This window comes from Schistocerca gregaria, chromosome 1 (genome assembly GCF_023897955.1).
Source record: "Schistocerca gregaria isolate iqSchGreg1 chromosome 1, iqSchGreg1.2, whole genome shotgun sequence".
Taxonomy (NCBI): domain Eukaryota; kingdom Metazoa; phylum Arthropoda; class Insecta; order Orthoptera; family Acrididae; genus Schistocerca; species Schistocerca gregaria.
In genome coordinates this window covers 12,309,935-12,326,677 of record NC_064920.1, presented here as the reverse complement: position 1 = coordinate 12,326,677, position 16,743 = coordinate 12,309,935, and the positions used below count along the sequence as shown (strand labels likewise).

Here is a 16,743-nt window from a genome sequence, read left to right as displayed (position 1 = left end):
TGGGGCGAAGGTCGGTGTACTGATCACCCGTGCCCTGAGGGCCACTGCTGCTCCCAGGACGGGACCAGACTTGAACCTGCGCCCTCTCGGATGCTATGCCACAACTTGCTACTAGGGGTGCTTGCCAGATGCTAACACCTCCCGCCATCTCCGGTGCTGTCGTGGCGATGCTGTGCGTCCTGCAGCGTACGCCTCGCCCGGAGCCCAGTACGCCAGGTGGAAAGCGAATGTGACCCGTTGACTTGAGTGGACCTGCTGCAGACCGCTGTCACTGCCCTCCTTCAGGCAGACTGAGCTATCTCCAAGTTCCAGGCTGCCGGTCCATCCTGCTCCGGTGTTGTGACCCCAGAGGTGGAATATAGCCCAAACAAGTACATAGAAACAAAGTACAAGTTTATTCAGAATACTTATAACATTGCTGCCAGACTGGCCCCTAGAAGCGTAGACCAGCACAGGCCCGTTCTGACGCTTGACTGACGTAGCACACTCTGTCCCAAGCTAAAACTGCCTCTCTATTTATGTTGGTTTCTCCCTCGCTTCTGACGTAGTGTCAGAGAGAGACAGAAACTGTGGCAGGGATAAATTCCCACACGTCAGCCACTTCCAAATAGCCACTCTTGGCTCTGGCCTAGTGCCCTGCCTTATACATCGCAATAACTGAAATCGACGCTGCAGTTTCCTGCCTCGTTGGTGCTCCACTCAAAACAGATGGTGCGCGCAATACCGCCATCGCAGCTCTGCGCCCGCTAGTGCCATGTTTACCTTGCCTGCCCTGCTGGGTGTCGACTGTTACCACACTCTGCCAGCGGCCCCAGATTTCATCACCCAACCGCACCTTCATTGAAGTTTGATGAGATTTCCCTTACCCTTGACTAAGACTGACACTAGCGCAGCAGCCTGTAGGTGGCAGGAACTGTGCAGGGATGAGGAGACTTGCAAAAGATAGACTATAGTGTCAAGAGCGTAACAAATTCGTCGACATAGTCCATATCGACTCAGGCAGGCTAGGAAAAAGTCTTATCTTCATAGTCTCATATCTTATTAAATTTAGCTCATGTTAAAATGAAGGACTAAGTAAGGAACACACATTTTTTTGGTTTCTCCAAGAAACTGCCCTCCAAAGATGACACTGCACATACCGTTTTGAAGATGTGAATTCTGGAAAAAAAATTTAAAATTGTGTATCTCTGGAACAGTTCTAGATGCTTTTTTAAAAAGATAACTGCTATATGATTACAAAGAAATTCTCCATTTGGAATTAACTGCCAAAGTTGTTTTACTGTAGCATTCTGAACTTTTTTTAAAATAATTTATGGATTTTTTTTCTCAAAAATTCCAGTCCATAAAATTAAGATTTTTTTTTTGTCTGTTGATTAGTACCTTAAAGTTCTACATTTTCTGAAAAGGAACGTTTCCACTTTTAGATTGAACAGGTTTTATAAACAACTGAGTTTTTTGCCACATATAAAAACTGTTTTGTTGCCACATTGTCACAATATAGGCTTACAAAAATCAAAACCTAGCCTTAACATAATTTTAGTTTTGAAAGATGAGTAATAGACTCATTTTTCAACCATTTTAAATGATTCCAAAACACATGTGAAAGGTCCAAAGACTTGAAGGTTTCAATTTATACAACTTCTGTGCACTCTGTTTTGTACAAAAATTAGCCAGTCAGTGAACTAAAAATGTGTTCCACTGATTCAGTATCTTCCTTTGATATAGCATGATGCCTTTCTGTTGAACCAATATGAACTGGATCACTTACTCTTCAGTCTTCTCCTCTTTCCCTTTCCTCTTTAGCCATTCATGCATCTTTTCATCCTACATCTTTATACTATATACCTCTTTACTTCTGTATGCATCCTCTTTGGTTTGAAGCTGGCACAGTACTTACAGTAGAATATCTTTGGCTTCCCTCTGACAACGATGCCTCCATCCTTGCTACCCTCCCTGTTTTTCTTTCCCTGTTGCTTCATAACCTGGGTCGTGAGTAACTAAATCCACTTTCCCTTCTTCCCTTTCTTTCCCCTCTATCCTTCCTGATGAAGGAACATTTATTCCGAAAGCTAGGAACGTAAATTTTCGGTTGTTTTTTGTTTTTCGTGTATCTATCGGCTGTACTGAGCTGACGTAAGCACTGGGCAGCCCCTCTATCTCTTTGTTAGTATTTGTTTCACATCTTTATATGAGATTTTCCATTAATTATTTACTTCATCCTATTATTTCTTGTTCGATCTGCCAGATACATTTTACAAAGAACAGATAAGAATAAATGTTTGGAACTTACAATGTGGAAACAAATTGTATCAGTTATTACATTAGAATTATGTCAGAGAAACTACATTATTATGTTAAAGGGAACAAAAATCACATAAATTGTAGACAATTAATTACACAGTAACAATAAGATAATGGAGCCATTTCCTGGCATTATCCGTTAACTTGTGGAGTGACATCAGAGAGCCATCTCTGAAACCATGAATGTTACAAACCAGAAGATGGTCCATTTTTTGTACCTCGCCACAGTCAAAACTTTCTCCTGAATTTTATCATATGCTAGATTCAATAACATCAGAGACCGTGAAGGTAATCCCCTGCCTGAACTGATACAAATTATGCCAGTCTTTGAAATGAAGACAATAACAGAAATGACAAGAGTGATGAACATTGATACTGTAAGAGGCAGATTGTCACAGATCCCCTCTGAAATAAATTCATGTGTGTTTGTGACTGGAAGGAGCATTTGAAAAATTCGGTTAATGGTGTTGGAAAAACAAAGTAAACATAACATACAAAGTAATCTCCATTAGCTACAACACACTACTGACATAGGTTGTAAAGCTGTTGGAAACTGTCAGCAGACACTACTTGTGGAATTGCTTGAAGCCTGGTGCTGCCAGTAAGTTCAGCGTTTTCCCTGCCTCCGAAAAACAGCCAGCTGACAAAATCTAATATTAAGACCATGTCGATCGACTTTTCTGAGTGCGAGGGCTCGATCCATCACAAATATCTACCTGAGGATCAAAATAATAAAAATAATAAAATAAGACAAATCAGAGCTTGCATGTAAATCTTGTGTTTGTTTTTCCAAGTGCTATTCGAGAAAGGAACAGTAGAGAAATAGCTCTATGGTGGTCTGTCGAATCCTTTGCTTGACGCCGTATTGTGGATTGCAGAGTTATCATGTGGATGCAGATGTGGAGCTAATTTTGCTGACCGCCCAGGACCAGTGAAGGACGATTTGTTAGTGCAGAAACTTGGAATTTACAAAATACCTCGCAAATGTGATGGGCTTACGTAGGCCGGACAATCCACATTGTGTAAGTACATTGCACTGTACACTGACAAGGTACTCTAGTTTTGCAATGAACTAAGTCTTGCTATTGCTAAACATTTTATCTCCACTGGGAATTCAATGGAGCATGACAAAATAATCATTTTGACCAAAGCAACATCTTTGTACAACTCCATTACTAATGAATGCACAGAAATTTGCACGGTAGCAAATCTGACTAATTGTGATAGTAGGTACCAGTTGGACAATGAATGGAACAATATTGTTTCCACAGTTTGTTCCAAATGAGGATGACAGAGTATTCCTATGACCATGGTGAGTGACTACACAGAGGCAGCTGTGTTCCTTAATTCCACTAGCGATGGCAGGCCACTGTCACTAAGATTTTACCCCTTGTGCAAAATTCACACCGTTCACTAATAAATTGTGGGACAGCAAATTCTGTAGTTGTTGAGGGCTTACTTGATGGTGACTGTAAGGTGTCCAGTCAAACTGTCGTGGACTCTAGTAAATGACGACTAGTTGTAGACTCGAAATTTCTTTGAACATAACCTCACCCGTAATTACGTCTTTATTGCAGTCGTCACCAACCGACAAGTCCTTTGTACAACCAAGAGCACTCACTTGGCTGTCATCTGGCAAATTACTTGTGAGCCATCTAGCAGTATCCTTCCTAGCCACCAAGAATCCCAAACCCGTCTCCCATTGGTGATATTTTCATGAACCAAGCTGAGGGTGAGGAAGGTGGCTTGTTGAGCTGAGGAGGAGGAGGAGGCCGAGGCTAGGTGAGGCAAATGGGGGGAACACGTGTTGGTGTTGAGGTTCTGGCGCTTTTCATATGGGAGTCTTCATCTGTGAAAAGCAGGCAGTAAGTGTGGGCCTCTTATTCAAGGGTGTGCTGAAAAGTAGTGCCTCTGATTTTTTTATGTGAAGATTCTGGAAGTTTTTTTAATAAAACAAACTGCATTAACATCCTAAACCTTTATTCTTAATGTCCACATCTTTATTTCTCAACATAGTCATCCTGGCGACAAATGCGTTTCTCTCAACGGGAGACCACTTTGTGGATCCATTATTGTAGAATGTTTGAATTTGTTGACAGAGTCACAAACTCATCTCTGCTCACCCTGCTTCATCATTATGAAAGTGAAGTCCTTGAAGATGTTTTTTAAGTTTTATAAACAGATGAAAATCTAATGGAGTCAAGTTTGGACTCTACAGAGCACGATTGATGACAGTGAACCTCAGATGTCAGATCGTTGCAGATGTCACAGCTGTGATGTGCAGTTTGGCACCTTCGTGTCGAAGGAGAGGATTCTCCGTGTGTGAACAAACTCTACTAATTTGTGCTTTCAGTTTCTAATGCACTGACATAGTTATGTTGCACGCTACAATTTGGAGCCCTGTGAGTTCAGAGGATTGCAGATTTCTTAGCTAAGCAGGAACGTCTACTGAGTGGTATGCATGACATGTAACACCTGAACCAGTATTGGGAACAGAATAAAAAATTTGGGGGCATTAATTTTCAGCATGACCTTTTGTGCAATTGTTATTCTCTTTTCATAGATACAGATTTAATTTATTTAAAACAGTTCTGGTTGTGTAGTGACATGTTTCTTGATGTGCTATATTCTTTTCTTGGTAATACATGCAGTAGTAAATGATGATTCCTAGGTGGAAGTAAAGAGCACTGTATTCGTGGCACAAGTTTACAAATAAGTTTGTTCTAATAGCACGTGAAAGATCATATGTGATCTCGTGAGAATAATAGAAACAGAGTTGGTTAGCCTGGTACCAATTTTGAGGGAAGCTGAGCATCTTGTAGAGCACCATCCCTGTGTGGAATAACTTGAAGGAGTGTGGAGATGCTGCAGTGTAGGGCAGGACGTCCTGGCTGGTGTTGGTGGGTTCTGATTGGTGGGCTATGAGGTGTAGCTGTCACCTGGCCTGGAACTGCATCAGCAGTTAAATACTCCACCCTCACTGTCCTGCTGGTGGATGCCCTTTGCCTTAAGTATCCAGCAGGCAGAATTACGCACACGACCACGCAAGCTGAAGATGAACAGATAGAGAAAGTGTATGAGGATATTGAAAGGGTAATGCAGTATGTAAAGGGGGACGAAAATCTAATAGTCATGGGCGACTGGAATGCAGTTGTAGGGGAAGGGGTAGAAGAAAAGGTTACAGGAGAATATGGGCTTGGGACAAGGAATGAAAGAGGAGAAAGGCTAATTGAGTTCTGTAACAAGTTTCAGCTAGTAATAGCGAATACCCTGTTCAAGAATCACAAGAGGAGGAGGTATACTTGGAAAAGGCCGGGAGATACAGCAAGATTTCAATTAGATAACATCATGGTCAGACAGAGATTCCGAAATCAGATTCTGGATTGTAAGGCATACCCAGGAGCAGATACAGACTCAGATCACAATATAGTAGTGATGAAGAGTAGGCTGAAGTTCAAGACATTAGTCAGGAAGAATCAATACGAAAAGAAGCGGGATACAGAAGTTCTAAGGAATGACAAGATACGTTTGAAGTTCTCTAACGCTATAGATACAGCAGTAAGGAATAGCGCAGTAGGCAGCACAGTTGAAGAGGAATGGACATCTCTAAAAAGGGCCATCACAGAAGTTGGGAAGGAAAACAGGTACAAAGAAGGTAGCTGCGAAGAAACCATGGGTAACAGAAGAAATACTTCAGTTGATTGATAAAAGGAGGAAGTACAAACATGTTCCGGGAAAATCAGGAATACAGAAATACAAGTCGCTGAGGAATGAAATAAATAGGAAGTGCAGGGAAGCTAAGACGAAATGGCTGCAGGAAAAATGTGAAGACATCTACATCTACATCTACATCTACATCCACATGACTACTCTGCAATTCACATTTAAGTGCTTGGCAGAGGGTTCATCGAACCACAATCATACTATCTCTCTACTATTCCACTCCCGAACAGCGAGTGGGAAAAACGAACACCTAAACCTTTCTGTTCGAGCTCTGATTTCTCTTATTTTATTTTGATGATCATTCCCACCTATGTGGGCTCAACAAAATATTTTCGCATTCGGAAGAGAAAGTTGGTGACTGAAATTTCGTAAAAAGGTCTCGCCGCGACGAAAAAGTCTATGCTGTAATGACTTCCATCCCAACTCGTGTACCATATCTGCCACACTCTCTCCCCTATAACGTGATAATACAAAACGAGCTGCCCTTTTTTGCACCCTTTCGATGTCCTCCGTCAATCCCACTTGGTAAGGATCCCACACCGCGCAGCAATATTCTAACAGAGGACGAACGAGTGTAGTGTAAACTGTCTCTTTAGTGGACTTGTTGCATCTTCTAAGTGTCCTTCCAATGAAACGCAACCTTTGGCTCGTCTTCCCGACAATATTATTTATGTGGTCCTTCCAACTGAAGTTGTTTGTAATTTTAACACCCAGGTACTTAGTTGAATTGACAGCCTTGAGAATTGTACTATTTATCGAGTAATCGAATTCCAACGGATTTCTTTTGGAACTCATGTGGATCATCTCACACTTTTCGTTATTCAGCGTCAACTGCCACCTGACACACCATACAGCAATCTTTTCTAAATCGCTTTGCAACTGATACTGGTCTTCGGATGACCTTACTAGACGGTAAATTACAGCATCATCTGCGAACAGTCTAAGAGAACTGCTCAGACTGTCACCCAGGTCATTTATATAGATCAGGAACAGTAGAGGTCCCAGGACGCTTCGCTGGGGAACACCTGATATCACTTCAGTTTTACTCGATGATTTGCCGTCTATTACTACGAACTGCGACCTTCCTGACAGGAAATTACGAATCCAGTCGCATAACTGAGACGATACCCTATAGCTCCGCAGCTTGATTAGAAGTCGCTGGTGAGGAACGGTGTCAAAAGCTTTCCGGAAATCTAGAAATATGGAATCAACTTGAGATCCCCTGTCAATAGCGGCCATTACTTCGTGCGAATAAAGAGCTAGCTGCGTTGCAAAAGAGCGATGTTTTCTGAAGCCATGCTGATTACGTGTCAATAGATCGTTCCCTTCGAGGTGATTCATAATGTATGAATACAGTATATGCTCCAAAACCCTACTGCAAACCGACGTCAATGATGTAGGTCTGTAGTTAAATGGATTACTCCTACTACCCTTCTTGAACACTGGTGCGACCTGCGCAATTTTCCAATCTGTAGGTACAGATTTATCGGTGAGCGAGCGGTTGTATATGAGTGCTAAGTAGGGAGCTATAGTATCAGCGTAATCTGAAAGGAACCTAATCTGTATACAATCTGGACCTGAAGACTTGCGCGTATCAAGTGATTTGAGTTGCTTCGCAACCCCTAAGGTATCTACTTCTAAGAGACTCATGCTAGCAGATGTTCGTGTTTCAAATTCTGGAATATTCCATTCGTCTTCCCTGGTGAAGGAATTTCGGAAAACTGCGTTCAATAACTCCGCTTTAGCGGCACAGTCGTCAATAACAGTACCATTGGCACTGTGCAGCGAAGGTATTGACTGCGTCTTGCCGCTTGTGTACTTTACATACGACCAGAATTTCTTTGGATTTTCTACCAAATTTCGAGACAATGTTTCGTTGTGGAACCTATTAAAGGCATCTCGCATCGAAGTACGTGCCAAATTTCGCGCGTCTGTAAATTTTAGCCCATCTTCGGGATTTCGCGTTCTTCTGAACTTCGCATGCGTTTTCCATTGCCTCTGCAACAGCGTTCGGACCTTTTTTGTGTACCACGGGGGATCCGTTCCATCTCTTACCAATTTATGAGGTATGAATATCTCAATTGCTGTTGCTACTATATCTTTGAATTTGAGCCACATCCCGTCTACATTCGCATAGTCAGTTCGGAAGGAATGGAAATTGTCTTTTAGGAGGGCTTCTAGTGGCACTTTATCTGCTTTTTTAAATAAAATTATTTTGCGTTTGTTTCTGATGGATTTGGAAGAAATGGTATTGAGCCTAGCTACAATGACCTTGTGATCACTAATCCCTGTATGAGTCATGATGCTCTCTATCAGCTCTGGATTGTTTGTGGCCAAGAGGTCAAGTGTGTTTTCGCAACCATTTACAATTCGCGTGGGTTCGTGGAGTAACTGTTCGAAATAATTTTCGGAGAAAGCATTTAGGACAATCTCGGAAGACGTTTTCTGCCTACCACCGGTTTTGAACAAGTATTTTTGCCAACATACCGAGGATAGGTTGAAGTCCCCACCAACTATAACCGTATGAGTGGGGTATTTATTTGTTACGAGACTCAAACTTTCTCTGAACTGTTCTGCAACTGTATCATCGGAGTCTGGGGGTCGGTAGAAGGAGCCAATTATTAACTTAATTCGGCTGTTAAGTATAACCTCCACCCACACCAATTCGCACGGAGTATCTACTTCGACTTCACTACAAGATAAACCACTACTGACAGACACAAACACTCCACCACCAATTCTGCCTAATCTATCTTTCCTGAACACCGTCTGAGACTTCGTAAAAATTTCTGCAGAACTTATTTCAGGCTTTAGCCAGCTTTCTGTACCTATAACGATATCAGCTTCTGTGCTTTCTATTAGCGCTTGAAGCTCAGGGACTTTTCCAGCGCAACTACAACAATTTACAACTATAATTCCGACTGTTCCTTGATGCAAGCACGTCCTGTAATTGCCAAGCACCCTTTGACATTGCAGCCCACCCCGCACTTTCCCGAGGCCTTTTAACCTAAAAAACCGCCCAGTCCACGCCACACAGCCTCCGCTACCCGTGTAGCCGCCAGCTGAGTGTAGTGAATTCCTGACCTATTCAGCGGAACCCGAAACCCCACCACCCTATGGCGCAAGTCAAGGAATCTGCAGCCAATACGGTCGCAAAACCGTCTGAGCCTCTGATTCAGACTCTCCACCCGGCTCTGTACCAAAGGTCCGCAGTCGGTTCTGTCAACGATGCTGCAGATGGTGAGCTCTGCCTTCGTCTCGTAAGCAAGACCAGCAGCCTTCACCAAATCAGATAGCCACTGGAATCCAGAGAGAATTTCCTCAGATCCAAAGCGACACACGTCATTAGTGCCGACATGTGCCACCACCTGCAGCTGGCTGCGCCCTGTGCTCTTCATGGCATCTGGAAGGACCCTTTCCACATCAGGAATGACTCCTCCCAGAATGCACACAGAGTGCACACTGGATTTCTTCCCCTCCTTAGCCGCCGTGTCCCTAAGGGGCCCCATTACGCGCATAACATTGGAGCTCCCAACTACAATCGAAAAAGATATGATTGTCGGAAGGACAGACTCAGCATACAGGAAAGTCAAAACAACCTTTGGTGACATTAAAAGCAACGGTGGTAACATTAAGAGTGCAACGGGAATTCCACTGCAGAGGAGAGAGCAGATAGGTGGAAAGAATACATTGAAAGCCTCTGAGGGTGAAGGTTTGTCGTCTGTGATAGAAGAAGAAACAGGAGTCGATTTAGAAGAGATTGGGGATCCAGTATTAGAATCAGAATTTAAAAGAGCTTTGGAGGACTTATGGTCAAATAAGGCAGAAGGGATAGATAACATTCCATCAGAATTTCTAAAATCATTAGGGGAAGTTGCAACAAAACGACTATTCACATTGCTTACAAGAATAATATACAGAAGAAAGGAAAAGAAAATTGAGAATGCGCTAGGTGACGATCAGTTTGGCTTTAGGAAAAGTAAAGGCATGAGAGAGGCAATTCTGACGTTACGGCTAATAATGGAAGCAAGGCTAAAGAAAAATCAGGACACGTTCATAGGATTTGTCAACCTGGAAAAAGCGTTCGACAATATAAAATGGTGCAAGCTGTTCAAGATTCTGAAAAAAGTAGGGGTAAGCTATAGGGAGATACGGGTCATATACAATATGTACACCAACCAAGAGGAAATAATAAGAGTGGATGATCAAGAACGAAGTGCTCATATTAAGAAGGGTGTAAGACAAGGCTGTAGCCTTTCGCCCCTACTCTTCAATCTTTACATCGAGGAAGCAATGATGGAAGTAAAAGAAAGGTTCAGGAGTGGAATTAAAATACAAGGTGAAAGGATATCAATGATATGATTCGCTGATGACATTACTATCCTGAGTGAAAGTGAAGAAGAATTAAATGATCTGCTGAACGGAATGAACAGTCTAATGAGTACACAGTATGGTTTGAGAGTAAATCGGAGAAAGACGAAGGTAATGAGAAGTAGTAGAAATGAGAACAGCGAGAAACTTAACATCAGGATTGATGGTCACGAAGTCAGTGAAGTTAAGGAATCTGCTACCTAGGCAGTAAAATAACCAATGACGGACGGAGTAAGGAGGACATCAAAAGCAGACTCCCTATGGCAAAAAATGTAAGAAAAATTGTTAGGTCTGTTTTAACTAAAATATTATTACCTATTTTGAAAGTACTGTCATAAATAACTGTATGTTGTGGTTCAGTGGTAGAGTGCCAGGTTACAGATTGAGAGGTCTCAAGCTCGCTCTCTTTCTTTCTAGGATTTTTATTCATCACTTTGTAATTTTTTCACCTGAGGCAATGTTAATGTAAAAAGAGCTGAGCTGTGTCGTAGTTCAGGCACCACGTTAAGTTGTAGGTCTCCCTGTACCTGGCTGGGTAAGTCATGTTTAACATCGGAGTAAGGCCACGGTGGACCACATCCAGTTGGACAGTACCTAGCAAAGAAATGTGATGTTCAAACTGTTCTTTGGGTTTATGACCTTTTTCCTTTCTTACTTTAAATGTGTCTCTTAGACACTATGATGATTATGTTGTAAGATTCTCAAAAATTCACCTTCTGTCAGGCGCGGCTGTTCAAATTGATACATATCTATATTTTCTGTAAATTGCGAGGTGCACTCAAGTTCTAAGGCCTCTGATTTTTTTTCTAATTAACTATTCACCCGAAATCGATGAAACTGGCGTTACTTCTCGACGTAATCGCCCTGCAGACATACACATTTTTCACAATGCTGACTCCATGATTCCGTGGCAGCGGTGAAGGCTTCTTTAGGAGTCTGTTTTGACCACTGGAAAATCGCTGAGGCAATAGCAGCACGACTGGTGAATGTGTGGCCACGGAGAGTGTCTTTCATTGTTGGAAAAAGCCAAAAGTCACTAGGAGCCAGGTCAGGTGAGTGGGGAGCATGAGGAATCACTTCAAAGTTGTTATCACGAAGAAACTGTTGCATAACGTTAGCTCGATGTGCTGGTGCGTTGTCTTGGTGAAACAGCACATGCACAGCCCTTCCTGGATGTTTTTGTTGCAGTGCAGGAAGGAATGAATTTGTTCTTCAAAACATTTTCGTAGGATGCACCTGTTACAGTAGTGCCCTTTCGAACGCAATGGGTAAGGATTACGCCCTTGCTGTCACAGAACATGGACACCATCATTTTTTCAGCCCTGGCGGTTACCCGAAATTTTATTGGTGGCGGTGAATCTGTGTGCTTCCATTGAGCTGACTGGCGCTTTGTTTCTGGATTGAAAAATGGCATCCACGTCTCATCCATTGTCACAACCGATGAAAAGAAAGTCCCATTCATGCTGTCGTTGCGCGTCAGCATTGCTTGGCAACATGCCACACGGGGAGCCATGTGGTCGTCCATCATCATTCGTGGCACCCACCTGGATGACACTTTTCACATTTTCAGGTCGTCATGCAGGATTGTGTGCACAGAACCTACAGAAATGCCAACTCTGGAGGTGATCTGTTCAACAGTCATTTGGCGATCCCCCAAAACAATTCTCTCCACTTTCTCGATCATGTCATCAGACCGGCTTGTGCAAGCCCGAGGTTGTTTCGGTTTGTTGTCACACGATGTTCTGCCTTCATTAAACTGTCGCACCCACGAACACACTTCCGACACATCCATAATTCCATCACCATATGTCTCCTTCAACTGTCAATGAATTTCAATTGGGTTCACACCACGCAAATTCAGAAAACGAATGATTGCACGCTGTTCAAGTAAGGGAAACGTCGCCATTTTAAGTATTTAAAACTGTTCTCATTCTCGCCGCTGGCAGTAAAATTCCATCTGCCGTACGGTGCTGCCATCTCTGGGACATATTGACAATGAAAGCGGCCTCATTTTAAAACAATGCGAATTCTATCTCTTTCCAGTCCGGAGAAAAAAAATTGGAGACCTTAGAACTTAAATGCACCTCGTATTTGTCAGCAATTGGCAGCACTGGTGCCTTTTCACTACTAGCTTCCCTTCTCTGAACACTTTCCATTGTCGTGTGCTTTAGTATCAACGAAACTGCTGTGTTGTCGAGGTATTTGCCGATTTCTCAGTTTGATACACTGCACCCTTTCCCGTTAAATTTCAACAGATAATTTCTTCGATTATCGACATAACTTGGTAAGTAGTGTGTGACGATAATTCAGTAGATGCTGACACTGGAGATAAACTAAAGCCATCAATTGTAACATTTTATAATAGCACCAAAGGTGGAGTCGACACTATCGATAAGTTGACCTCTTTGTACAGTGTTGCAAAAAACATGTGCCGTTGGCCCGTGGTTATATTTTTTTCAGTGATCAATATGAGTGGAATCAATCACAAGTAATCTTTTGTGGCATCAATGAGAATTTGTCAGAAGAAAAGGATTCCTGAAACAACTTGTGCATTAGTTCTACCTCACTAGGTTCGAAGAAGTTTGGACACCACAGGAGTGCACAGGGATCTTTAACTGAGGCTTCAACATTATAGGCCAACGTGTGAAGATGAACCAGAAGACAAAAGTAGAAAAACAAGAAAAAACAACTGCAAGCAAGAGGAAAAGGTGTAATACCTGCACAGTAAAGAAAAGATTGAGAAAATCTGTTGCAAAATGTGCCAAAAGCCAATCTGCTTGATGGACATTGAACCTTTTTGTTTGACTGTGGTAAAATTCCTCATAGTCCACAGTCGAAAAGTGATGATGCAACTGAATATGTAATGTTACCATTTTTGTTGTGCTATAATGTCATCTTTGCCGTTCCGTAAAGATATTTGATATTTATACTGAGTTTAATTAGTGAAATGTAATAAAAAAGTAAGTGGAAAAAAAAAGCCAATGTTATCATTTGTTATACCACAATCCAACACTGATGAAAAGAAATCTGAATGAATAACAAATCTATTCCTGTTGTGCTCTTATGTTTTCTGTGTCTTTCTTTAAAGATATTTTTAATTTACTGTGTGTTTTGTTAATGAAATTTAATAAATACTCACGTGAATAAGCAATATGATCAATTTGATACACAGTGCCCCATCTCGTGAAAAACACTGCACCCGACAGAAGGTTAATATAGTGTTTTGCGGTAGTACTTCACTCTTTTATATGATACATGCAGATGGATGACTGCCTTAAACAGGCAGTTTGCTGCCAATGTTGATATTTGTGCATGTCTTACGTTCCAGTTTTGCTCTTATCAACTACCTGTAATCAAATGTTTTTGTTTGATCTAAACATCTCTGTTTATTCTACCAAACAAGTTTGCAGAATACAATTGACACATCTGTGGAGACTGTTTGCCCCCCCTACATTGTGGGACATTCCATTCATCTCTGGATTTCAATCACTGGGCCACAGTGTCTTGGGCCAACAACTTGACAGCTTTGCTGAGACTGTAAATGATGCTGACTGTGTTTTCCATTGAGTCATATACTCCCGGGGGGGGGGGGGGGGGGGGGAACCAATTAAATGCTGGGTATGCTACTAACTATGTGGGTAATTGAAGGGGATATAAACAGATCACACTAAGGCTACACACTTTGCTGGAAGAAATTAAGCTTGTTCCACCAAATCTAAAAAAATAGCAGACACAAAATATTACATTGCTCTACATGATGTTACCTACTGAACATAATCTATAATCCTTCTCATTGCACAGCATTTATCAAAGGACAAAAATAAAGTGAGAATCGGTGCAACACGGCACATAGTTTCGTAAACCGTACATCGTTTACTGTGGGTGTCGGATGTACGGGGTAATGATAGCAATGTGCCAGAGTGATCTGGATTGTGTATAACAGTGTGTGAGATATTTGTGGCTCCAGCACAAGTTAAAGCTGAGGCAATATGAGATCACATGGATTCCATGTGTGAAGTATTGCTAAGAGTTGGAGGTTTTCGTTTGAGCATTGCCGCAGAAGCATCTTTCCCATTAATTTTGGTGTTGTGACTCGCCGATCTTTCAAAGTGACGCTGCGCAGTTACGCGTGTCCTCTACATGCGGCACTGTCTGCCAGCCATGCAGTAGCAGCACCACCTAAGCGGCTAGCCAGCCAGCGGCCGCTAGACTCGTACACAGTTCTGATTTGACTGTTAAAGTGTACACATGTCTTACTTTGTTTACTTGATCTGTGATTGGCATGCATTGTGTCGTCGTTGAAATACATTTGTTCAACTTGAAGTTATAACAATTTGAAACATTTTTCTTTCAATTTTTCAGGGCATTACAAGGTTATTGCTTACAAAAATTCCATTTTATAAGGATGTCGTGTTAATGTCCTTCGATTGTGAAAAGTGTGGATTCCAGAACAATGAAATTCAGTCGGGTGGTAAAGTTGCAGAAGCTGGTGTAAAAATTGTGTTGAAAATCAGTACTCAGAGAGATTTAAATCGGCAAGTTGTGAAGTCAGATTATACTTCGGTAGAAATTCCAGAAGTCGAATTTGAAATTCCAGCTCAGTCACAGAAAGGAGGTTAGTATTATTTTTTTCTCATTTGTCTACATCTAAAGTTGTTAGGAATTGTGTATTAAGCTCCATTTGACATCATTGTTTTCATTATTGCTAATAAATTTGTTTATATATCTCAATACACATAAAAATATGCATAGGAGTCTAAATAAATAAATGTTTCACCCAGTTTTGACTACCACTTAATAACCTGTAGATTTCTCTTGACTTTTTTCTGTTTTACATGTATTGTTCCCTTTTCATACATAAAATATCAATGAAAATAATCAATTTTTGAAGATGTAAGTAATTGGACAGATAAAAAATCTGCTCACCAAGCAGTGGCAAGAGAACACACAAATAAAAGTTATAACAGTTTGCTAGCTTCTGGAGCCAGTGACTCCTTCCTCTGGAAAATTGGTTTTGGGAGAAGGAAGAGCGTTGAAGGAAGAGGGCTGGCGAGGTTTAGAAAAAGGGGTGAGATTGGAAAAGACGCCCAGAACACCAAGTCTGAGGAGAATTACTGTCTGACCTCCACACCTTTTCCTAAACCTCACCAGTACTTTTCTTTCAACCGTCTTGCTTTCCCTTCACCCCTTCTGCCAGAAGAAGGAGCCACTGGCTCCAAAAGATAGCAAACTGTAATACCTTTTATTTGTGTGTTCTCCTGCCACCACTTGGTGAGTAGTTTTTTTTTTTTTATCTATCCAGTTACTTGTAAAATAGGAAATGTGATTTTTTTTCATGATTATATTTCGGTGTCCCTAGTAGAACTATTATTGCTGCATTTTTTTTTACCTTGATTTTAGCTTGGTTTTTACTTGTACCATGTTATTTGTCGAGCATTCCTTTTTTCCACTGTGTGTTGACAATACAGTGGTTTGTTGCTCGCTATTGACATCCCGGATTAAAATTTCAACCTGTTATGGAATTGTTTTGCAGTGGATAGATTACGAAAAGGAAGTTGAACATGTACCCCCCTGCCCTCCCCCCCCCCCCCCCTCTCTCCATCCCTCACCCCTCTCCCATCTGTTCTCCCTACCCACCCCAGCGCCCCCCCCCCCCCCCCCCCCCTCCCGTTCACATTTTGCAGCACTTTGGTTTCGCTGGGGCAGGGGATCATCTTGATGGCCAGAATAGCTGATGTGAAGGGGGAAGAGGCAGGCAGTAGAGGAATAGAATAGAAGTGTGGGGGCAGAGAAAGCTTTTCCAATAGAGTTTGAGAGGGGAAGCTCTTTTCTTCCTGCCTCTTCAAGTCGCTAATCCTCTATCGATCTATTTCACTTTTTAAATTTCTCCACCCTACCTACCTGATTAGGGGATCTAATATTCCACACTATAACCTAATTTCAATTTTTACGATGAATACACCCTTCTGTGTAGATCCTCCCCAGATATTTGAATAGTGGACTGTTTCACCTCTGGAATTTTTTTACCCTAGAGGATGCCTTCCTCATTGAGCCATACAGTTCAGCTGTGTGTCCATGGGAAAAGTAATGTGGACAAAGTTATGAAGCTAGATTTGGTCCATCGTCTAGACTGTTATGCCTGCCACTGCTGAAAAGGTTGCTACAACCTTTCTGTTGCTGCTGTACCTACAAAGCAGCTATCTGTATCGTTCAGGCATGCATTGTGTTAAGTTTCTTTGCCTTTGCTTGTGGGGCATGGGGGATGAGAATATATACATCAAATAATTGAAGGTAACAGGTATATGCAATACTTTTCAAATGAAGTTGGCACTAGACTACAGTGTCTTT

General features: G+C 41.8%; 1 protein-coding gene across 1 annotated transcript in view; it reads left to right on the top strand.

Annotated features, from left to right (window-relative positions):
* Nucleotides 1–16,743, top strand: part of LOC126326003 (zinc finger protein ZPR1) — a 79,992-nt gene that overhangs the window by 28,728 nt on the left and 34,521 nt on the right. Inside the window, exon 2 of the mRNA XM_049995490.1 lies at nt 14,758–15,010. Within this exon, the coding sequence (XP_049851447.1) occupies nt 14,758–15,010 (253 nt within the window). The remainder of the gene's footprint in view (nt 1–14,757; nt 15,011–16,743) is intronic.